At 44.1% G+C, this 24406-nt stretch overlaps 1 protein-coding gene across 1 annotated transcript in view; it reads right to left on the bottom strand.

The window, feature by feature from the left end:
• Positions 1 to 24406, bottom strand: part of SMG6 (SMG6 nonsense mediated mRNA decay factor) — a 282134-nt gene that overhangs the window by 131473 nt on the left and 126255 nt on the right. Inside the window, exons 11-12 of the mRNA XM_055131114.1 lie at positions 8470 to 8586; positions 6690 to 6858 (exon numbers count right to left, since the gene is read on the bottom strand). Of these exons, the coding sequence (XP_054987089.1) occupies positions 6690 to 6858; positions 8470 to 8586 (286 nt within the window). The remainder of the gene's footprint in view (positions 1 to 6689; positions 6859 to 8469; positions 8587 to 24406) is intronic.

Below are 24406 nucleotides of genomic sequence, written 5' to 3'. Positions count from 1 at the left end.
GAAAGAGAAGGAAAGAACAAAAGGGAAGTTCCTGGGAAGGAAAAGAAGGGACCCACAATATGATGGGTTTATATAAGATGCAACATCTAAATCCACAGAATCACCTTACCTCTCAACCATAATTATTTACTCAGTAACTGTTACACAAGCTACCAAAATGGAAGGTAAATTTTTATTTTACTATCCCACTATCTGGATCTGAAGGTTATGAGTTGACGGGGGGGGGGGGGGGGGGGGGGGCTGGGCCTCTATCCAGCAGTGGAGAGCTATCAAACCACGGTGGGGTCCAGCTCCACAACAGCAAGGCCCCTCTTTATGTTTAAACTTGCATTCCAGAGAATACTAGCTGCTGAGCCTAACAGCAGAGACAGCACAGAAGAGGACTCTATTCTCTACCAAACTGATTTTTCTAGACTAGACTAGCTTTGTTAGAGGGCAAGTAGTGCCCAGAGTTACAGGGACTAATTTACTGGGTAGATTCAATATTATTTGGTTGAGGGCTGCTCTCCCTGTGAACAAAAATTTGAAGAAACTAACAAGCAAATCTCATTCTAGCGTCCCAACCCCCTCTGCCTCTCTGTAGCCCAGGAGGTGAAGCCCAGCTGAGATAGCCAGAGTCTGGACCACGTGCCCAGCTGCAGACTGAGCCCTTGCCCAAAGATGGGCAGCAGCTCACATAAGCCGGCAACGGGCCATTTGCTGTAGCATCCAAAGAGAAAACAGACTCAGCACTTCAAGCAAATGAGGCCCAGCACTTCCTGTGTGAGCTTTCCATTTCCTCAGCCAAACAAAGTCAAAGGGAGTGAGAGACTGGATGAAGGGAGATAGGCGGGCCACAGATGAGTTAACAGGCCTATGGCCCAGGATGTGGGCAAACAGGGTAGACGATATGGAAAGGACTTCTACTTGTGAGGTGAGCCAGGGAAGGCCGAAGTTCCCATAACAAATGGTTTGCATTCCCACTCCCCAAGAGGAAGGGAGAAATGCGCTGTGATTCCTGCACATGCTCAGAAACAGTGGCTTCAGAGAGTTGGAGAGCTGAACCCTTTCCTTATCATTTATTTTGTAAAGCTGCAAATTGCTCACTCAGCATTATAGATAAACAGCCTGAAAAGTCTGCGCTGTACACATTAACTCTTTGGGGAAAAAGCTGGGAAACAACTGCACCTCGGCCAGCAGATCTGTCTGCTCCTTTGTGTCATCCAGCTGCCCAGCAACCTAACTCATAAGGTCTCAGCCGTGAGTATATTTTGGAAACCCAGAAGTGTTCATAGGAAGGATGCAGAGAATTGTTCAATGCCATGAGTATCACCTACTTAGAGGTAGAGATGGGGGAGAATGCAGAAAGGGGACTTAGCAGTTTGGAGGGTACTTCTTTGGATGAGGAATAAGAAACCTGAGGAAGGAAAGTAGAGTCAGACTATACACTCTATACAGAAATATCTACAACTACTGGCCAGAAAACTGTTTCAGTCTTCCCTCTGCAGATCACCCATGGGTCTAGAAGTTTCACAAGGGCTGGCCCTAGGCTCAGAGAAGCACACCTTACAATTCTCTAGACATAGCAGCAGAAACTGAAGTCTTCATATTCTATTATTCAGCATTTTCTCCCTTTCAGAGAAGCCACTGGAGAAAACTGATGATATATTTAGTGTGGATTAGTGTTCGAAAATACACACACATGCGTGTGTGCGTGCACAAATGGACACAAACACACATATACAAAACACAAAGCCTGCATGAGCTGTGTGCACTACACCTGCCAGAGACCTCACTAGAGGAGATCACATTAAACAGGAAGAGGGGAAGACAGGAGAGGGAGGAGAGGAAAAATAGGGAGAGGAAGAGAAAGAAATTCAGTGAGGGAGAGAATCAAAAGAGTTGATCAAAGATGATAGGTATCACACACATCTATGTTAAGGCTCTATTGTGTACACACATGGACACTAACATAGAAAAGAATGAACATATGAACACAAGGTTATAGATGAGGAGTCTCCAGTCTTTTTCTTGAAATGGCCTAATAAATATTTTAGGCTTTGTTGACCGTACAGTCTCTACTGCAGCTATTTCACTTTCCTATTAGAGTATGAAAGCAGTCATAGAAAAAAAAGTGTCAACAAATAAGCATGGCTACTTTCCAGTATGATTTACTGCACACTGAAATTTGACTTTCATTTAATTTTCTCCACAAGTCTTGAAACAATGTTGATTTTTAAAAACCATTTAAAACTGTAAACGATTATTTAGTTCATGGAACATAGTTTGCTATCCTCTGACATAGAACAGAAAAAGCAGAAACAGATAAAGAGAAGCAGGTAAGACAGAATGAGACAGGGCAACAGGCAGGAAACAGGTAAGGTAAGTGGACACAGGCAGTCCCACATACAGAGACCCAGTCTCAGACATACACAATTACTGAGGTGCACATACAAACATGCTCCCACTAGACATAGTCAGACATAGACACAAGGGCAGGATCAAAGCAGGCATACATTGACATTGACACAGAACTAGACAGACATGGGCATGGACAAAAAGAGCTGAAGACACAAGCACATGTTCAAACTGACCCCTCATGGGCTACCTGTAAAGAGAACCCACACATTCAGAGGTAAATGAGATAAACACACAAATACACACACATATTTTGACACAGTAAAATAGTAAGATACATGTGGAAATATATGCTTTTGGCATGCCAAATAACTCAAACACCCATAGACCACACATGCATACTCCAAGATAGACATTCAGATACACACACAACTAGACTCAGGTTCACACTGAGATATAATTCGTAACACAGATATGAACATGTGAAACAGCTATCCATGGTTGTACAAAAGTAGAAATATATTAAGCCACTGAGTGTGCATAAATATAATAGGCACACAACTAACCTTGAACATACCATGTTTGAACTGTGAGACCATGTGTATTTCTACTTTTTGTTTTTGGGCCATACCTGGCAGTGCTCAAGGATTAATCCTGCCTCTGTGATCAGGGATCACACCTGACAGTGCTCAGGGGACCAGACAAGGAGCTTGGGATTAAACCAGGTCAGTCATGTTCGAGGAAATGCCCTACCTGTTGTACTCCAACCCCAGGACCATGTATATTTCTATACCAGCATACTATATTCAGGGATTCAATCAACTGCAAAAGTTGAATCCACGAATGCAAAATTAAAGATAGGATGGGCAATTGCAAGGGACTTAAGGCATCTGAGATCTTTGGTGTTGATAGAGATATCTCAAAACTAATCCCTGATAGACACCCAAGAAAACTATAGTTAAATCTTGAGGCAGTCAATGATATACACACATTTTCCACTGCAGAGAACCTGAATCTGGTTGTATGTGTATCTGAGTGTCTATCTGTCAGTATGCATGTGTGGTCTGTGGGTGTTTAATATGAATTATTTCGCATGCCAAAAGCATGTATTTCCACATGTACTGTTCACTTTGTCAAAATATGTATGTTTGTGTGTCTGTCAGTCTCTCTAACTCCTGCACTCTAGAGACAAAGAGGTAAGACAAAAGGTATGGCATTTGCTAACCTGGGTTCGATTCCTAGCACCCCATATGGTCCCCTGAGCACTGCCAGGAGTAATTCTTGTGCACAGAGCCAGGAGTAACCCCCAAGCATCGCTGGGTGTGGCCCCAAAAAACATTCAGGTGGGTCTTTCAAAAGACTCTTACACTCCTCAGGGATGAACTGTATTTTAAAATAGCTAAGATGGGCAATGGAAAAAGAGTTCAGGAGTCAGGCCCCAAGTCTGATACTGGTACTGTGATTTCCCAAGTAATGCCAGACATACCCTGGTGGACTCTTAAGCACTGCCAGGTGTCCTCGAAAACAACTAGGTCCCAGAATTGACCTGTCTAGACCAGTTGATCAAGTATGGCTAAGAGCGGTCTCCTAAGAAGTGTTTAAAAACATGGCAAAAACTCCTATGCTCACTGCAGCACTATTTATAATAGCCAATATCTGGAAACAACCTAAGTGCCCAAGAACAAATGACTGGATAAGAAGCTATGGTACATATATACAATGGACTATTACTTGGCCCTAAGAAAAGTGAAGTCATGCAATTTGCTGCTACATGGATAATCTGGAGAGTATCATGCTGGGTGAAGTTAGAGGGAGAGAAACAGACTCAAAATGATCTCTCTCTCTCCTAAGCGTGATATAAAAAAATATAGTAGGGGAATAACAAATTCCTAAAGACAAAGGAAACAAAGAACAAAAGACTGGTCTTCAGTATGGAGCTTGCCACTGGGGTGGGGGGTGTAGGGGAAGATAAGGCAGGGAAGGGAACATTGAAGTGACATCCCTGATACCAACAGTAACAAATATAATAAAACTTACAAAATCTAAAAGGAAAATAAGCCTCCTTCCACAGATGCAGGTGGTGGGTGGGAGGAAAACCTGGGACACCGGTGAATGGAAGTGAGCACTAGTGAAGGGACTGGTGTTAGAACACTGCATTTAAGAAACTCAAGGGGCTGGAGTGATAGCACAGCGGGTAGGGCGTTTGCCTTGCACGCGGCCGACCCGGGTTCGATTCCCAGCATCCCATATGGTCCCCTGAGCACCGCCAGGGGTAATTCCTGAGTGCAGAACCAGGAGTGACCCTTGTGCATCGCCAGGTGTGACCCAAAAAGCAAAAAAAAAAAAAAAAAAAAAAAAAGAAACTCAATCATGAATAACCTTATAATCACACTAACTCAATAAAAAATAAAACAACATGGCAAATAAAGGGCACAGTAAAAATTTTATGTTAAGGTCAGGGAGGTAGTACAGCGGTTAAGGCTCTTGCTCTTGCATGTGTCTGACTTGGGTTCAGTCCTTGGCACCCCATACGGTCCCCTGAGCCCTGTCAGGAGTGATCCCTGAGCACAGAGCCAGGAGTAAGCCCTGCGCAGCACCAGATATGGCCCAAAGAACCAAAATAAAATAAAATCTAAATTTCATTTTACCACAACTTCAATAAAGAAATTACATTATATGCCACAAATGAGTGCAGTCCTTCTATGTCTCTCCCTCTTCCTGACTCATTTAACTTAACATGACACTCTCCATGTTGATCCACTTACAGAATGGGAGACTAATACCCAAGGATCATAGAGATAAGGACCAGGAGGACTGCTCCACAGCTTGGAAGCCGGCCTCACATGCTGGGGGAGAAGGCAGCTCAGACAGAGAAGGGACCAACAAGTAAAGGGTGCTTGGAGGGCCCTCTTGGGATGGTAGATGCGTGCTGAAAGTAGGCTATAGACCAACATGATGGCCACTTAATACATGCATTGCAAACCACAACACCCTAAAGGAGAGAGAGAGAGAGTAAAAAGAGTAAAAGGGAATGCGCCTGCCACAGAGGTGGGGTAGGGGAGAGAATGGGGGATGAGAGGAATACTGGGAACACTGGTGGTGGAGAATGGGTACTGGTGGAGGGATGGGTACTCAATCATTGTATGACTGAAATGTAAGCAAGAAAGTTTGTAAGTTTGTAACTGTACCTCACGGTGATTAAATAAATAAATAAATAAATAAATAAATAAATAAATAAATAAATAAAGTAAAGTGTACTATAGCACTGTCATCCCATTGTTCATTGATTTGCTTGAGTGGGTACCAGTAAAGTCTCCACTGCTAGACTTGTTACTGTTTTTGGCATATCGAATATGCCACAGGTAGCTTGCCAGGCTCTGCCGTGCAGGCAGGATACTCTCGGTAGCTTGCTGGGCTCTCTGAGAGGGATGGAGGAATCGAACTCAGGTCAGCTATGTGCAAGGCAAATGCCCTACCCGCTGTGCTATCGCTCCAGTCCTTAAAAAAATAATAAATAAATAAATAAATAAATAAATTTATATGCAAGAATTTAGTCAAACTATAGCCTAATGCATCATGGGAGTAATCAGAATTAAAAATCAAAAGATTAAAAAAAAAATAAAGAAATTACACAAAACACAAACAAATCAACACAGATATACCAAAATGCATACATCTGAACACGAATAAATATTCTGACAGGCACCGAGCTCAAACAGAGACAGTAGGTGGTGGCAGGATATGCTAAAAGAGACAGAATAAAATGAATAGTAGAGAAAGGCGGAAGCATTTACCCCTCATATACTACACCATGAGAGGAAAGCGAGACAGAGAGGATGAGACAGCACAAGAAGCAGTGTGAGATAGCTTGAGAGGTACGTGGAAGGAAAGAGGGGTCAAAGGTATGACTCAAGTAGTAGAACACATAAGCATGATTATGAGGCTCTGAGTCCGACCCCTGGTGTCACATGACTCACCAGAGCACTGCCAGGGGTGGTCCTTATTTAGATAAGAAAAAACAAAAGTGAAAGAGACAGTCCCGCAAACACCCAGACTTAGGGGGAAAATGCAGATATATAGTCTTCACTGTATGAAATATGAATGAGTGCTCAAGAGTTAAGGATGAAAAACGAAACAGAGTAATACCTGGGGTGAGATAAGGAAAGCTGAGGGATGAGGAGGCAAAATTAATCCAAATCACTAGGGAAAGAGAACAGTTCAAGGAAGGGAAAAACCAAAAGTTCCAATGCTGAGAGTGTGGGCGAGAGAGAACAAAGAGGAGGACTAGGGAACTGGGAAAGCACAGGTGGGCTACAGCCAGCAGTGGCGAAGGAAGGAGCAAGCTGACTCACTGTGGGGGCAGATCCAGGGCTGTGGGCGGAGGATTCCAGGTATCCGGGTAGCCGAGCATCCAATCTGACCAAACTTTCACACTGGGGAGCAGTTCCTTCAGGTCCGGGACAAAGGAAGATACCTTGATGTCATCTTGGTCATCCTCGTCCTCAGGAGAGGACAGCTGAGCTGCAGAGGCAAAGGGTGAAAACTGGGCCTATGTCTGCTGTGGCCCGTGTGGGCCTGGGGCGCTGGGACGGCAGCAAACTCTTAGGGAAGGGAGACCAAGTCCACAGGAAAGCTGGGCCCAGAAGCGAAGGACAAATGCCAGCACCTAAGAGGATTCTGAAAAGCAGGACAAAGAGAAAACGAGTGCACTGGGTTTGCTCCTGCAGACAGCCAATACTGCTTCACCTGGGGCCTGGCTGAAGTTGGCCTCTAGCCCACCCTTTTTAGCTTTCCTCCAGTAGTGAGATAGCATCAGAGTTCCAGTCAAAATTGCAGTCTAGGACCACAGAGACAGTACACTCAGGAGGGTGTTTGCCTTGCATGTGGCTGACCAAGGTTCAATTCCTGGTACCCCATCTGGTTGCCCAAGCACTGCGCGGAGTGATTCCTGAGTAACCAGGAGTGACCCCTGAGCACAGCCAGGTGTGGCCCCAAAATAAACAAACAAAACAAAAGTGCATAGCCTGAATTTGACTAAGGAAATAACAGAGAACCCAAACTAAGGGTTCTTCTTCCAAAATGTCAAGGTCAGGGTCGAGAGACAGCACAGTGGGTAAGGAGCTTGTTGGCATGTAGCCAACCCCAATTCCATCCTCTGTACCACACTTGGTTCCCTGAGTATCACCAGGAGTGAGCCCTAAGCAGAGCCAGTAGCCCCTAAACACCTCACAGATGGTCCATAAAAAAAAGTCTAGGTCGTGAAGGACAAAGAAAAATGGGAGACCGTTCCAGATTACTGAATCACTCCTGGCAGTGCTCAGGGGAACATATGGGGTGCTGAGGATTGAACCTGGGTCAGCTGCGAGCAAGGGAAGTGCTCTACCTCGCTGTACTATCGCTCTAGCCTCAAGAGTTCTTAACATCATGTTTGGAACTTTAAAATTAACTGTAGCCTTCCTCCAAAACACAAAGGTGTCCCAGAGACTGGCAGTTTTCATAAAGCTGCTGTGGCGGGGGAATTGCACAGGGGCCTTATTATTCACCAGGACCGAGAAGCTGAAAACCTTCAGTCCTATCTCACGCTTCTCAGCAATCAGGCTTGGAATTCTCAGGCCAGTTTTAAAGGGTGTGGGATACCACTCAACCCAAGGGTTAAAAATACCCCTGCTATGATTCTCTCCCCACCCCCAGCTGGCTGTGACACAGTGGTTAAAGCACCCACCAAAGTGACAGACAAAGAGGGATATGGGGACAGAGGTGGGGTGGGGAAGGTCAAGGAGAACCAAAACATCCCTTATGAAGAAAAAGGGAAACTTACTTTTCTGGGTTTTTTACTTTTTTTAAGGTTTGTGTTTTTTTTTTTTTTTTAAAGTTGCAGAAGCTCATAGGTACGGAGAAAAATCAATTCTAACTAGTAAAGGAGAAAGGAAGGAGGAAGGAGGTCCTCAAAGAGGACAGGGCCCTGGAAGTTGCAAAAGGAGGCGGGACTATTTAGGTAAACAAAAGAAGAGAAATCAGAAGAATGGAGAATAGAGAAAGATACAGAGAAAGTGACACAGCATTCTAAGGCCAGTCTGGACAGCACCTGGAAGTTGCACAGCGCTCCAGGCGGGGCGCCCCTCAGCTGCTTACCTTTGGCAGACTCCTTAAGTAGGTAGGTGCAGCGCCGCACCAGGAGAGAAAACATGGCCAAGCCCAGGGCTGCAGCTTGCTCCTGGATCACAGAGCGACACTCCTCGGAGAAGCAGTCTAAGGAGAGGCAAATGGAACCCCATCAGTCTGAGGGCTACTCTTCCCTACTAGGTTGTGTGACTGAGGCCCTTTTCCTCATCCAAGATTGAGGGGAGTAATAGTCCCTCTCTCAAGGGAGTTGTAATTGTAATGCTAGATAAAATAATGTATGTAAAACACTTACCTTGATCCCAGGCATAAGGGTAAGCATTCAAAAAGTGATTATATTGGTTCTACATCACATCACAACCTAAGCACCAGTAGTTACCCTGCGGTGGGCAGCCTGAGTCAGAGCTACAGACTCTACTTCTAGCTGGTTATAAATAGTAGGATTCAACCATCAGTTAAGATTGTAAAAATACAATTTAAAAATGATCTTGAGGAGCTTGGGAGTATGCCAACCTGGGTTCAACTTCTGGCAATCCCATGCATCCTGAGAACTGCTGAGCATAACCCTGGTAGTCCTCACACCACATGCAGCACCACGTCCCTGAGACCTTGCACTGAACCACCAGAGCCCCTTGAGCCCTGCCTTAAGGGGTAAAAATAGCTATCTTCTTCTTTATTCTTCCTAAGGACATACATGACACTTAGACATAACTTATTTTTAACCTATGAGCTAATTTTATAAGGAATAGTGCATAGCATGATTAGCTTTTGTTTCATAAATTCCTTCCCCTTGCACTAAAGAGAAATCTGGAGGCTGGAGAGATAGTTAAATGAACTACACAGTCCCCTAAGCTCTAATAGGAACGGCCCAAAACCCACTTCCTCCAAATAAAAGAGAAAGAAGGAGAAGAGGGAAAAGATGGACAAGGGACGGGGCTGGAGTGATAGCACAGCGGGTAGGGCGTTTGCCTTGCACGAGGCCGACCCGGGTTTGAATCCCAGCATCCCATATGGTCCCCTGAGCACCGCCAGGGGTGGTTCCTGAGCGCACAGCCAGGAGTAATCCCTGTGCATCGCCAGGTGCGACCCAAAAAGAAGAAAAAAAAAAGATGGACAAGGGAGAAGAAGATGATGATGATGTTGATGATCCGACATTTAATACTAGCACCCCTTCCCCTCACTTCCTTAACCTCACTAAGTTCCTTCTGGCTGTAGAGAAAGAAGGCAACATGGCCAAAGTATTCTTTGGCAGGACACACACACAGACCCTTCAGATCCCTTCCTGTCAGAACTACTCTTTGGTTTCTCCCCTCCCCTCCCCTCCCCTCTCCCTCTCTCTTTCCTTACCCCCCTCCCCCTTCCTCCCCCTCCCCCCCCATCAGTGACCCTTCCTGATAGTTACTTAAACCCACAGTTGAACTGGTGACAAACATGAGACAGTAGTTCAACCTGTGCCTCAGAGGAGGTGACAGATATATATACTCCAAAATAAAATCAGAGGCTGGATTCATGGCTCTGGCAGCAGCTAATCTGTTAATTCCCTCTGTAATCCAGACCTCTCAGAATCTCCAAGTGCTAAAAGGATAATTTAGCCACATGTTTGATCTGTGTCCCTGCCTGAGTTTTAACTTCATGAGCCAATGGGAGCCCTCTCTCTTCACTGACACTAGTCTTGTCAATGAAGCCTAATTGAAGTCTTTACTCTAGGAGATGCTACACAACCACAGTTATTCCTAACTGTCTTCACCACAGGAGCAAACATGATTGGAGTATACAAAGCCAGCCCCAAACCACTTTAGGAAACCCTGGAAGAAGGAACAGGCTGCTGCTCAGAAGGCCCCAACATATGAATAGCATCAGAGTAGCAATTCTTCTATTGTGGCTTTCCCACTATCCTTCCAGATGCCCGCTGGTCCCAAATGTCATCTTCTAACTTTCCAACTCAACTGTGACAGGCAGTGGGAAGCAGTAACAATTCATATGATTAGATTAGATCACAACTCTCATTCTTCTTTGGGTAAGGTCCTAAATTTCTGACAGACGAAAAACAAGCACCCAAGAACTAAGAAGGGAGGCTAGGAAGCAGGAGGACACATAGCCATTCCGTGAAACCCTGCTAACTTCTCCCATCGACCCCCTTTCTCCAGGCAGCAGCACTGTACCACCCTGGCTCAGCCTAAGCTTCTGCCAGCACTGCCAGCAGCCTGCCTCTAATTAGTAACCCTGAAACAGAGGAGTAAGTTCAGAACAGACAGAGCTGAGATGAGTTGAGGCACATCCTGGTAGTGACACACTGAGTACACAAGTGTCCTCTCATCTACAGGGATCCGGACAGAAGTTATCTACATAGAGAAGGTATTTAGAATGAATAAAGGAGGATATCTTAGCTGCAAGAGTCTGGCATTTTAAGAAGCATAATGCTACCATACGATCTTGTTGCCTGGACAAGGTTGCTAAGATGTAGCAGAGAGAGGTTAGTGTCACCATACCTATTTATGTTTTTTTTTGATAAATGATTATCTCAGGATAGATTATTTCTTGTTTTGTTTTGGTTTTTTTTTTTTGCTTTTTTGGGGTCACACCTGGCGATGCTCAGGGGTTACTCCTGGCCTTGCACTCAGGAATTACTCCTGACAGTGCTGGGGGACCATATGGGATGCCGGGGATCGAACACAGATCGGCCGCGTGCAAGGCAAACACCCTACCTGCTGTGCTATCGCTCCGGCCCCAGGATAGATTATTTCTTAAGAGTTCCAGAGTTCTAGAGGGAGAACGAATGAAGAACTGCTTTAAAACAATGAACTCTGTGACCTCTGGGGAGTCCAGGGTGGCTCCTTTGTTAAGATCCCAGCAATAATGTCTGGGTAGCACTGTAGCACTGTCAACCAGTTGTTCATCGATTCGCTCGAGCGGGCACCAGTAATGTCTCCATTGTGAGACGTGTTGTTACTGTTTTTGGCATATTGAATACGCCACGGGTAGCTTGCCAGGCTCTGCTGTGTCAGTGGGAAACCTTCGGTAGCTTGCTGGGCTCTCCGAGAGGGACGGAAGAATCGAATCTGGGTCGGCTGCATGCAAGGCAAATGCTCTACCTGCTGTGCTATCTACCCAAGGTCTGGGTAGAAACAATCCTTTTTGCGGTAGGTCTGAAAGAGTTCTACTCCTCTAAGAGCAGTTGAAAAGCAGTATCGTGACTATTTGGTTACTGGCCATGGTTATGTTACCTCAACCCTTTCATCCCTGCCCACTTCCCAGGAAGGGCCCTGCTCAGTATCTGTTCTGACAGGGAGGTACTAACCAAGAAGTTGCTCTATTCTGGTCAAACAGTACAAACAGTAGGTACTATCACAATGATCTGGGGATCAGTCCTCTGTGAAAATATTTTACAGAGTGAATATTTTGTGGGAAATCTTCCCTTCTCCATGGCTCAAGGCTATTACCAGCATTTGCCAGGTATCTGTCATGGACCTGTGCTAAATACTTGTTGAACATAGCTACAAATAAAACAAGGTCCCTGAAACCTTAGGATGTGTTAGCCAGGAGATTTAAAAAAAGAAGTAATTTACTCAAGTAACCATGGCAATGTGAACTCAGTGCCTCCAGAGAGAAATATATTGAGTAATATTAGGAGATATTCTTGATATTCTTTGCCTCATTTTGACTTCTGTGGATTAAAAGCCACAAGGTGTTACTCCTTGAAAAGAACTCACTCTGTGTGTGTGTGTACACATCACTGTATCACTGTCATCCCATTGTTCATTGATTTGCTTGAGGAGCATCAGTAACGTCTCTATTCGTCCCTGTCCCGTTCAGGGTCAGGGGAATAAGGCCCATTATTGTTACTGTTTTTGGCATATTGAATATGCCACGGGTAGCTTGCCAGGCTCTGCTGTGCAAGATTCTGCATCACTCTCTTCTGGAAGCTTTGTTTTATAGTCTCTGGATCTTGGCCAATGATGAGATTACATGGCACTGGGGGCGGTTTGTGGGTGTGGCTGCCAAGCTACTGGAAAACTGGGGATCTGGGTGGAGGAGGCCCAGTCCCGATCGGAGAAGGCTTGGCGATCTCCGCCATGGGACCTGCATACCTAGGTTCCTCTGTCGGTTCCTTCATGCATGGGCTCGTCCGAGCATGTGGAGAGTGGCCTGAGCATGGGTGTGGCTGGGTTCTGGAGGTTTTCGGCTGCCAGGGCTCTGCATGGGGCGGGGAGGTAGACTCAACCTGGCCCTCTCTGAGGTGCCCCGGTGAAGATAGCCTGGCATGGAGGCAGGGGATTCTGCATATACTGCATATATATGTATATATTCTGTATATACATGTTACATATGTATGTGTATATATGTCTATATATGTCTATATGTGTGTATATGTGTATGTGTGTGTATATATATACATATATACACACACATATATATAGAGAGATATACATATGTATATCTGGATTTGGACTGGCTAGGCTAACAAGTGACATGGGGTGGGGAAGGAAAAGGCATTGTTTGCCTTGGTATTTGCCTGGGTTCCTCTGGCTTTGTGTCAGGTAGCAGGAGACTGACATGAGCTGAGGAACTCATTAACATTGTGAAACAGCCTTTCCCCTTCTTTCCAAAAGCAGGCTTGCTCAAGGGTTGAGGGGGGTGGTTTTGGCTAAGGATTCCAGACGGAAATATTTCTGACCAAGAAAGTCACCTGAGGTCTGAACTTGGTTCTGCCCCTTCCCATGTGCTCTCACATGGGCAGGTGACCACAGTTCCTTCTATTTCTGTGGTAAAATTCCTACTCAGGCAGAAGTGTCCTTCTCACTCCTGTGTAACAGGGAGGCTTTCTTATTTTCCTGAGAACATATTCATGGAAAACATAAACCAACTGTCGTCAAAGTTGTATGAAATCAGGAAATGGAGCGGCCGGGAGAAGGCTGCCATGTGGCCGGATGTTATGTATTTCTAATTAGTGCTATACATCTTTCAACAGCAAGTGTCCTTCTGCTGGGAAACACAACACACTGCCCTTGTTATTGTAACTGTCAGAGAAGTGCTTAAACAGATAATCTCCAGGAAAAGTGATAAACACGTCCCCTCTCCCACCAGTGAGTGTGCACTGGTGCTGCCAAAGCAAAGCTGTGCTTGACGGCTCCAGGATGGCAAAGCATCCTCCTGCAGGAAATGGGAGTAAGGCAGGAGGGGTAGAGAGGGAAGAGGAGTGGAAGAGAGACAGACCTACCTGCATCCCTTCAGCCCAGTCAAGGGACAGTGGTTTAGAACCACTGCTTTTGAACAACTTCTGTCTGGGTCAGGGAGAGTTTCGGAGGAAACCAGTAAGGGGGAGGGGTCGACGAGGGGGAGGAAGGGAGATTTGCCTGGTCACAGAAAAATCTGGCAGCAGTGGGATAAGAAGAGTTCCTCTGAAGCACACAACTAGCTTCCCGGCTAAAGAACGAGAGTAATAAAGGCAAGGTACAGGATGGGTGACGCTTAAGTCAGGAGCAGAAGGGATTCACTGGGGTCTCCATTCCAATAAAGAGAATCAACTGTCCAGCAGCTTCACTAAGAGCTGGAGAAAAATGTAGGCAAGGCCTCTTATTCACTGATTCCCGCTCCAGCACCTCCTCCCAAAGAGAGGAAAAGAAAGGCCAGTCACTTCCAAACTAATACCACCTGGAGGTGATTTGTTGGCTCTTATCTTTCAGACATAAGGCTGCTTTTCTCATGAGTCAGTCATCAGTCAGACATAGGGCTGGCAGAGTTCCTGAGCAGCTCACCCAAACCTCCTTGTCTACAGGAAGTGGGCAGTGAGAGCATCTTCAGATGCTTCCCTACTGCTGTCTGAGCCATACAATTCCCTGGGGAAGCTGCTTGCTGGAGACAAGGTGGAGGCAGATATACAGGCATCAGACAAATTCTCAGAGTGTAAGCAGAGATGTTCATGTTGGGCATCATTTTATTCCATAAGAAGAAGAATGAATGAGTCAGAAAAATTAGGCACCAATATACCCAAGGAAATAGCAAGTACAATAGCAAGACACAGGCGGAGTTTAAGTTTAGCTAGTCTTGGTATTAACCAAAACAAGAAAGAGGGAACATGGGGTCAGAGAGAGTACAGTGGGCAGGGGGCTCCCTTTATATGTGTCCAACTCTGGTTTGATTCCCATACCCCATCTGTTCCCCCAAGCACCACCAGGAGTGATCTCTAAATGCAGAGTCAGGAATAAGTCCTGGACACCACTGGGTATGACCCAAAACACAAGCAAAATGAAAAAGAAAAAGGAACATGAAAGGTAATGTTTCTATCCCTATCTTCATGCTTGCTACTACTCCTCTGGCTTTTCCATGATTGTAAAACTGACTTTTTTTCAGTGGCTAGATATAGGGAAAAGAAAATTTTAACCTCCTAAGAAAGAAACTCCTCCAAAATAAATTATTTCATAAAGGATGTAAAGGAACACAGAATCCTGTCTGCAAGAAGTTGATGAGGATAAAGACATAGGTCCCCAAGTAATATAATTCAAAATGGAATATGTTTTATGCCATAAAGATGGTGACACTAAGATTGCAAAGACAGTAAAGGAGTAACATCGCTTGCTTTGCATGCAGTTGATCTGGGTTTGATCCACAGCACTGTATATGGTCCCCGAGCACTGCCAGGAGTCATTCCTGAACACAAAGTCAGGAACAGCCCCTGAGCAACACAGGTGTGGGCTCTCTGCGAGATCTCTGTTTCCCCCCAAAGATGAAAAGTAATACGCTTTCTATCACACTGTCTAGTGTACAGCACAGGTGGTTTCATGGAAAACGGCCCTTCTGAGCAGGGTTGCAAATGATGAACAAATATAGCCATGGAAGGATGGAGGGCCAACTTAGCGCACTAGCAAGGCATTCTGGTAAGGATACATCAGGCACATTATGCAAACTCTGTGTTTAGCCACCAGGTGTGTAATGGGGACTATACAGCACAGCGTCTACAGTACCACAAAAAGGAACATACACTTGGCTCAATAGGCAGTGAGGAAGAAACTGACTCATGGTTTCTAAACAAAACTAGAGATGATTATTTTATAAAGTCTAACCTATTTAAAGTATTTAGGATACATATGGGTAACTAGAAAAAGGTAACAGAGGAGTCCAGTTGGGACGCCAAAAGAGCATGAATTCAAATGCTTGTTTGAATTAAGAGAAATTATAGGGCCAGAGAGATAATTCACAGGGTTAGAGCACACATTTTGCCTGTTTAATCCTTGGCACAGCACTGGACTCCTGAGCATGAGGCTGGGAGCAGCCAAAAAACACCCAAAAAGGGTGGGGGAATTATTCCGACAGCACTTTGTAAGCTTTATATTGTCAATGAAATATACTATCTTTCTTATAAGAGCCAAGGAAGAGGGAATAGAAAGAGTGAACATATGAAAAACTGAACTAAGAAAACCAAGAGAAGGAGCTAATGTGGGGAGGGGAAGGGGCTCACTCACAGAACAGTGAGGTCTCTGGATTAGTAAGAGTTCTGACTCTCACTGATAATCTTGGCAGGTTCTAGAGGATCCTGAGACCTCAGGAAGGATATACCACCCACCAAATGAGATCAAGAAAGGAGAAGAAATTTGGGACTGCAGAACACCTGGAGCTAGGGAAGTATGTATCAAGGAGTCCCCTGGCTCCCACCCACTTGGCTCAGAGCCAGCCTTGTCTTTCCAGAACAAAGACACTTCAGGGGGTCAGAAATGCTTGAGGAAGACCTTGCCTAAAGAGGCCTGGGAAGTCTGAGGGGGTTCTCCCTGTGGAAGCCATTAGATATTCAGCACTTCATTTGTTTCCAATTCTTGTAGGAGTGCAGCTCCAGGCTGTGGGGTGAGAGGCTCTTCTCTGACGTAATCAGGAAGCAGCTGCAAAATTAAGGAATCCCTCATGACATCATAAAAAGGGTCGATGGTTTACTGGGGAAAGTATAAAAATTAATTACATAGTCCCACATGATTTCCCTCCCTGAAATCTGTATACACCCCCTCCGACCCCTACACATGCTCATCAGTTCCATTCAGAAGTCACCTTGCTGAGCAAACAAAATCTAGGAAGAGAAAGTTGTTTGGAGCACCTACTATCTACCCTACCCCCTGCCTTAAGAACTTAACAAATAGTTCCTAGTCTTGGAATTTTTATACATATGGCATATTTCCCCAGTAAAATTCTAAGTACCCTGCGGACAAGGGCTATATCAAGCCTTCACAGTTTTTGAAAAATTAGCATCAGAGAGGGGTTCATGAAATGATCAATGCTCATAACGGTAGGTATAGGCACACTTGCTGCTTTCATGTGTGGACCCTAACTATAAATGACATGCTCTACAGTTGCCAGGAACGGTAACTAAGATACATTAAGACCTTGTAACTAGACATTTCTACATAGCACACATTTACTACTATAACTAATTATAATGGCTAGAATTTTTTAAAAAGCAACAACTCTAAAAATCTGACTAGGATGAGGAGAATTTAGATCACATAAACATTACTGATGGGAATATAAAATAATACAGCCGCTCTGGAAAGGTTTGGCAATTTTTTCTAAAACTAAAAATGCACTTATGATATGACCCAGCAATTGTTCTCTTGGGCATTTATCCCAGAGAAATGAAAACTTATTTGCACAAAAACTAGTACACAAAATATTTCTAACAGTTTCATTTAAAACAGCCTAAAACTAAAAACAACCCAAATGCCCTTCAATGAGTGAACGGCTGTAAACAAGGTGTTGAACATCTGCACCATGAGATACCATTCAACAGTAAAAAGAACTACTGACACATGCAAGAACTTGAGTAGACCACCAGGGAATTATGTTGAACTAAAAAAGCCAATTTTAAAAGGCTACATACTGTATGATTCTATTTATATGACATTCTTGAAATAATGTAATTATACAGATAAAGGGAAAGTAGGAATTCAGATGTGGGGCTAGAGGAAGACATGGATGGTTCTCAAAAGGAGTAGCACCAACAGTTCTGCATCTTGATTGTAGAAGCAGTCATATGAAGCTACTTGTGTAATACAATTACATGGAGAATCACAAACAAGTGCATACAGAACTAGTGAAATCTGAATAAAGTCTGTGGATCATACCACTGTAAAACTTTATGATGAAAGCTATGCAAAATGGGGCCTAGGAAACAACTCAAACAGCTAGAAGAAATGCATCTTTTATCCACACAGTGACCAAACTCATTGAAGTTTCATGAGAGTTCAAGATGCCGCTCTGTCTAATGTTCATCAATTTAAAGGCCTTCGATTCTGTTGAGACTGAAGCAGTCAACGAAGCCCTAGCCAAACAGGGCGTTCAAACTCAGTACATCAAGATCCTCCACGAGCTGTATTACAGATTCACCACCAGGATCTCACCATTCTACAAAGAAGTGATCACTGACATAAAGAGAGGGGTTCGGCAGGGTGATACCATTTCACCGAAACTCTTCGGTGCCACCTTTGAGAACATCATGCAACGACTGGAATGGGAAGGAATGGGAGTGAAGATAGACGGTCGGCAACTATACCACATCCACTTCGCTGATGACATCGTTCTCAGAATGCCAAACATTAGCCAAGTGGCACAAATGCTGGCTGACTTTGACCACCAAGTGCAGAAAGGTTGCACTGCACCTGAATCTCAGCAAACTGATGTTCATCAAAACCAAACTAGTCCCTGACTTTCCATTAGCTCTCAATGGAATGAACATCTCTGAGTGCCGCAGCTATGTGTACCTGGGTCAAGAACTCGACATGAGGAACGACTTGGCACCAGAACCATGCAGGAGGAAGAGAGCAGCGTGAAACGCCTTCAAAAGCATTGAAGTGGTTAAGAAGTCGAAGAACCTCCAGCTCCGGGCACGATTCCACCGTTCTTCCTGCACTAACTTATGCCTCAGAGACCTGGGCCCTACACAAACAGGATGAGATCGCTATTCGGGTATCTCAAAGAGGAATCGAAAGAGCTATGCTTGGAGTATCACGTCTCACTCAAGTGAGAGAAGGAATCCGGAGTTCCGACCTCCGTCGACAATCAAGAATCAGGGATGCTGTCTCATTTGCCAAGACGTCAAAAATCAGATGGGCTGGACACATAATGCGATTCAGAGACAACCGCTGGACTAACGCTGTTACCGACTGGATTCCATGGGATGTCAAAAGACCTCGGGGGCCACCCACCAACGAGATGGTCAGACTTCTTCGTTAAAACCCTGAATGAACGTTTTGAGGCTTTTCCTGTTCCTGGAGTGAACAGATATCATTGGGCTACACTAGCACACACCAGGGACGAGTGAAGATGTTACTGGCGCCCACTTGAGCAAATCGAAGATCAACAGGATGACAAGTGGCAAGTGATACAAGTTATATGCAAGAGCCTGGGTTCCCAAGCACCAAGCTAGGAGTAGCCCCTGAACACACTGGGTGTGGATTAAAAGGCAAAACCAACCAACCAAACAAAAGTCACTAACACTGGGGAAAGAGAGAAAAAGGTCTAAAACTTTATCTACCGTGTATTTTTTACAACTACCTATGTATGACACTATTTTAAAATAAAAGGTTAAAGCAAATAAAGGTAAACAAGAATCAAAATTATCTAATAGAGAATTCTAGAAATATTCTCGTCACAGAAAGGGTTTCTTGGACATTTGTGGGTTTCTGTTTTTGTTTTTTCTAGTTAGCTGATTAGTCTGTGAAAATGCAGTAATCCTTTATTCATCTTGTCCCACCTGCCTGCCTTAGATGCCCAGCTGTGTGGTTTCTTTATCTGGTTTGAGAAAAAAAAAAAAACACCAGAGGAAATCAAAAAAGAGAATAGTGAAAAAGAAAAGAAAGTTCACAGAAGACAGAACTTCATCTAAAAAAGAAGAACTAAAGCAAGAAACTTCATTATCAAGGCTCTGACTCATCAGATCAGTAAAATTCATGTCAAGTGGCACAAAGTAAAGGTGATGAGAAAGTGAAGAAAGATGACAAGAAAGAATTGCAGAAGCTAAGTGAGCTGTTTGAACATGTTTTTGCTGCTCCGAAAACTAAGTAGAGGTATAAATCTCAAAACAATGGTATGTGCATTCTTCAAACAAGGGCAATTAGGGGGAAAGTTGCTAAATAAGAGCTTCACGGTGTTTTCTTCATAAATGAAACCACTTGTGAATTTTAAAAAGTGAAGCAAAATAGCTTTTAATTCAACAAAACCTGCTTAGAAAGATGTGAGAGGTAAGTAAGGGGAAATATATGTTCAAGAGAGAACACAGGCTTCTCCAGACTGGAAATAGGAAAGCAAAGAAACACAGAAAAAGCAAGCGAGATATATGTTTAAGGGAGAACAAGGGACTTTGAGGGGTGAGTCTATTGGGCCACACCTGGCCATGCATGATCATGGGACCATATGAGATGCCAAATATCAAACACAGGTCAGCTGTGTGCAAGGCAAGCACCCTATTCACTATACTATAGTTCGAGCGGCCCCTGTAGGTGCATTTTTGATGCTGCTTGGCATTGAACCATTACTCAGATAGGGTTTTATATATAAAATTGAAGTATCTTTGACATTTTAGCACCACACTATTGTCCCGTTCATCAATTTGTTCAAGTAGGCACCAGTAATGTCTCCATTGTGAGATTCTTTGTTACTGTTTTTGGCACATTGCATACGCCACGGGGAGCTTGCCAGGCTCTGACGTGCATGCAGGATACTCTCAGCAGCTTGCCGGGCTCTCTGAGAGGGACGGAGGAATTGAACCTGGGTCGGCCATGTGCAAGGCAAATGCCCTACCCACTGTGCTATCACTCCAACTTATCTTTGACACATTCGATTATTTTAAATGGTTGGGTGTAGAAACATGACATATAATGTGAAATGATAGTGAAATAGACATTCAGATTTCTTTTGGTAGCACTAGTTGCAATTACTAAGCTAAACTGCCCAAATACCAATAAAACTGCAAACAAAGACCAAATTTGAAACAAATAGAAAATTTCGTCAAACTAAAATATACTTTTCTTTTCTTTTTCTTTTTAGCCAGAAGGGGGAATCTACCCAAGCAAGGCTCAGGGGAACCCAGAGCTATTCCATACAATACTTGGGGAAAAAAAGAATCCAGCTCCTTTGCATGCCAGGAATGTGCTTCAGTCCTTTGAGCTACCTTCACAATCAACCCCCCTACGTCCCCCAAAAAATAACCCCCCTTGCTTTTCAAAATACATAAGTAAAAATCCAAAATTACAAATACAAATTACAAATACAATTCTACACCTACCACCCAAAGAACTTTGATCTGCTTTGTGGGGAGCAGATGGAACTAAGGTTCTCAAGATTCTAGAATGTCAAGAAAAAGTGCTGATTACCCACTGCCTTTGTTCTCTATGTGGCAAAAAAAACCCGCTATAACTCAGAGCCCTTTAAAACAAAAAAACCAGTTATGGGGGCTGGAGCGATAGCACAGAGGGTAGGGCGTTTGCTGTGCACGTGGCCAACCTGAGTTCGATTCCCAGCATCCCATATAGTCCCCCAAGCACCGCCAGGAGTAATTCCTGAGTACAAGAGCCAGGAGTAACCTCTGTGCATTGCTGGGTGTGACCCCCCGAAAAGAAAAAAGGAAAAAAAAAAGAAAAGTTATACAAAATAATAATAATAATGATAAATTTTTTTAAAAGTTATACCTCTGAATGTCATATTAATTATCTTTCATTTGGGTTTATAAAAAAAAATGAAATCAGGGGCTGGAGGAATAGCACAGCGGGTAGGACATTTGCCTTGCACGCAGCCAACCCAGGTTCAATTCCCAGCATCCCATATGGTCCCCTGAGCACCGCCAGGAGTAATTCCTGAGTGTACAGCCAGGAAGCCGTGTGCATCGCTGGGTGTGACCCAAAAAAAGAAAGAAAAAAATGAAATCAGTAAATCGAAAGGACAGGTAGCACTGTAGCACTGTCCTCCCATGGTTCATCAATTTGCTTGAGTGGGTAGCAGTAACGTCTCCATTGTGAGACTTGTTACTGTTTTTGGCACATCGAATACACCACGGGGAGCTTGCCAGGCTCTGTCATGTGAGCAGGATACTCTTGGCAGCTTGCTGCGCTCTCCAAGAGGGACGGAGGAATTGAACCCGGGTCGGCTACATGCAAGGCAAATGTCCTACCCACTGTGCTATCGCTCCAGCCCAAAGGACAGGTACACTTTGTAAAGAGAACAAGACTCAAGGATTGGATGTGAGCTGGTTGTGACTGAGGAAGAATGGGAGAGCTGTACAAGATCTATGCAACAGTGACAGTGGTGCAGATCTTGACCAAGGTAACATACATGTATCCTATGGAGTTAGAAATCTGAATACTAGAAGGGATTCTGGTTTCAGATGTAAATTTGGGCGCAATCCCAGGATAAAACAAAGAAAAAAAAACAAAATACAAAACCACACAAGTAGTTTGGTACATTCAAAAGACAGGCAATAACAAGTATCAGTCAGGTTGTGGAGTCATGAGAATTCTTACATCGTGCTTTGGGATATAAATCATATAGAAATGTCTTTTAAAAGTCAGAAAAGGTCCCCTCAACTGTGCCAGAAACAACCCCTAAAAACAGATGTGGGAGGATGCCCACAACTAAAACCAAATCAAACAAAAAGGTAAAAAATCTGAAAAACCGAGAGCCAGGAAAACAGCTCAAAGGGCTATCTTTGCATTTAGGGGAAACCTATTCTTTTTAACCGGGGGAGGGGGAATCAGCCACACTCACTGTACTCAGGGGCTATTCTTGGCTCTGCTCAGGAGTGATCCCTGTGGTGCTAGAGGGTTCATATGTCCACATGTGGTGCTGGGGGTTGAACCATGGGTCAGCCATATGCAACCTTCTGTGCCCTTCTCTGGCCCAAGACCCCAGATTTGATCCCCACACCACATGATCTCCCAAGTACTCCCAGGAATGACCCCCAAACACCAAGCCAGGAACAGCTTCTGATACTCCAGGAGTTGACCCAAAAGTCCCAATTCCCTACCACTGTCCTCCCACAAGAAATTTGAAACACCAAATGACCCAGCTATGCCACTTCTGAGATTTACTTAAAGGAAATAAAAACATATGTCTACGTAAAACTTACAATTTTATGTTCAAGGCAGTTTTATTCAAAACAGTGAAGAACTGAAGAAAAAAAAGGTCACCAAAAGAGAATGGATAAACAACCTGTGGTATATTCACACAACAAAAGACCAATCAGCAGCAAAAAGGAGCAAACTACCAAATCCCTCAACAACATGACAATCATCAAACTCATTATATGGAGTAAAGAAGTCACAACAAAAAGCAGGGGTGTGGGGCCGGAGAGATAGTACACTGGGTAAGGCACTTACCTTGCATGTAACTGGTCTGGGTTTGATCCCTGGCATCCCATAGTTCCCCAATACCAGCACAAGGGATCCCTGAGTACACAGCCAAGAATAAACCCTGTGTACCACTGGATATAACCCCCCCCTTCAAAAAAAGCAGGGGCACAGAGAGGCAAAAAAGTACAATCGAAACAACATCTGCACATGTATGTTCATCGCAGCACTGTTTACAATAGCCAGAATCTGGAAAAAACCCGAATGCCCCAGAACGGATGACTGGTTGAGGAAACTTTGGTACATCTATACAATGGAATACTATGCAGCTGTTAGAAAAAAGGAGGTCAAGAATTTTGTAGTCAAGTGGATGGGCATGAAAAGTTTCATGCTGAGTGAAATGAGTCAGAAAGAGAGAGACAGACATAGAAAGATTGCACTCATCTATGGTATATAGAATAACAGAGTGGGAGACTAACACCCAAGAACTGTAGAAATAAGTACCAGGAGGTTGACTCCATGGCTTCGAGGCTGGCCTCACGTTCCGGGGAAAGGTCAACTCAGAGAAGCGATCACCAACTACATTGTAGTCGAAGGCCATGTGGGGGAAGGGAGTTGCGGGCTGAATGAGGGCTAGAGACTGAGCACAGCGGCCACTCAACACCTTTATTGCAAACCACAACAGCTAATTAGAGAGAGAAAACAGAAGGGAATGCCTTGCCACAGTGGCAGGGTGGGGTGGGGGGGAGATGGGATTGGGGAGGGTGGGAGGGATGCTGGGTTTACGGGTGGTGGAGAATGGGCACTGGTGAAGGGATGGGTTCCCAAACTTTGTATGAGGGAAGTATAAGCACAAAAGTGTATAAATCTGTAACTGTACCCTCACGGTGATTCTCTAATTAAAAATAAATAAATTAAAAAAAAAAAACCAAAAAAAAAAAAAGCAGGGGTATGGTAGGGGAGAAATAAAAACATACCATCAAATTTCAAATTCTAGAAAATGCAAAGTAATCCACAATTACAAAAAGCAGAGCAGTGAATCCCTGGGACTGAGAGCAAAAGGTTAGGGGAAAATGGATTACAAGGATTCTTTAAAGGAAATTTGGGGTGAGGGAGTGAAGAATATGTTCAGTATCTGAACTGTGAGGGTAACTGCATAAATGTTGTAAACATATAAATAATAATATATGATTATATGAAAAACATAAAATACTTATATAAAATATATGAAATATATAAAAATAAATACATAAAACTTCACCAAATAGCACATTTTAAACATGTAACCTAAAATACAAGAGTTAAAAGGATGCAATCTAAAATACAACTGTTAAAAGGATTATTTTTAAAACAAAAACTGAACAGGGGAGAAGGATCAAAGGGCTGGAGTGCGTGCTTGGCATGCATAAAGCTTCAAAGTTTCATCCCCAATACTGCAGACCCACTCTGCTCCATCCCCCCAAGTACTGCTGGGTCTTGCCTTGGTGACCCCACAGAAGAGCTGGGCCTGAAGAGCATGGTATTGCTGACCAGAGCAGCAAAACTGCCAGGCCTACAAGTTAGGCCAAGCATCACTGTGAATGTCTCTCGGGACCCCAATGCCCACCAAGATAAGAAGGGGGGAAAAAAAA

Source organism: Sorex araneus, chromosome 3 (genome assembly GCF_027595985.1).
Source record: "Sorex araneus isolate mSorAra2 chromosome 3, mSorAra2.pri, whole genome shotgun sequence".
In the NCBI taxonomy this organism is placed as follows: Eukaryota; Metazoa; Chordata; class Mammalia; order Eulipotyphla; family Soricidae; genus Sorex; species Sorex araneus.
The sequence above is the reverse complement of the archived record's forward strand: the minus strand, read 5'-3'. Positions and strand labels throughout refer to the sequence as shown.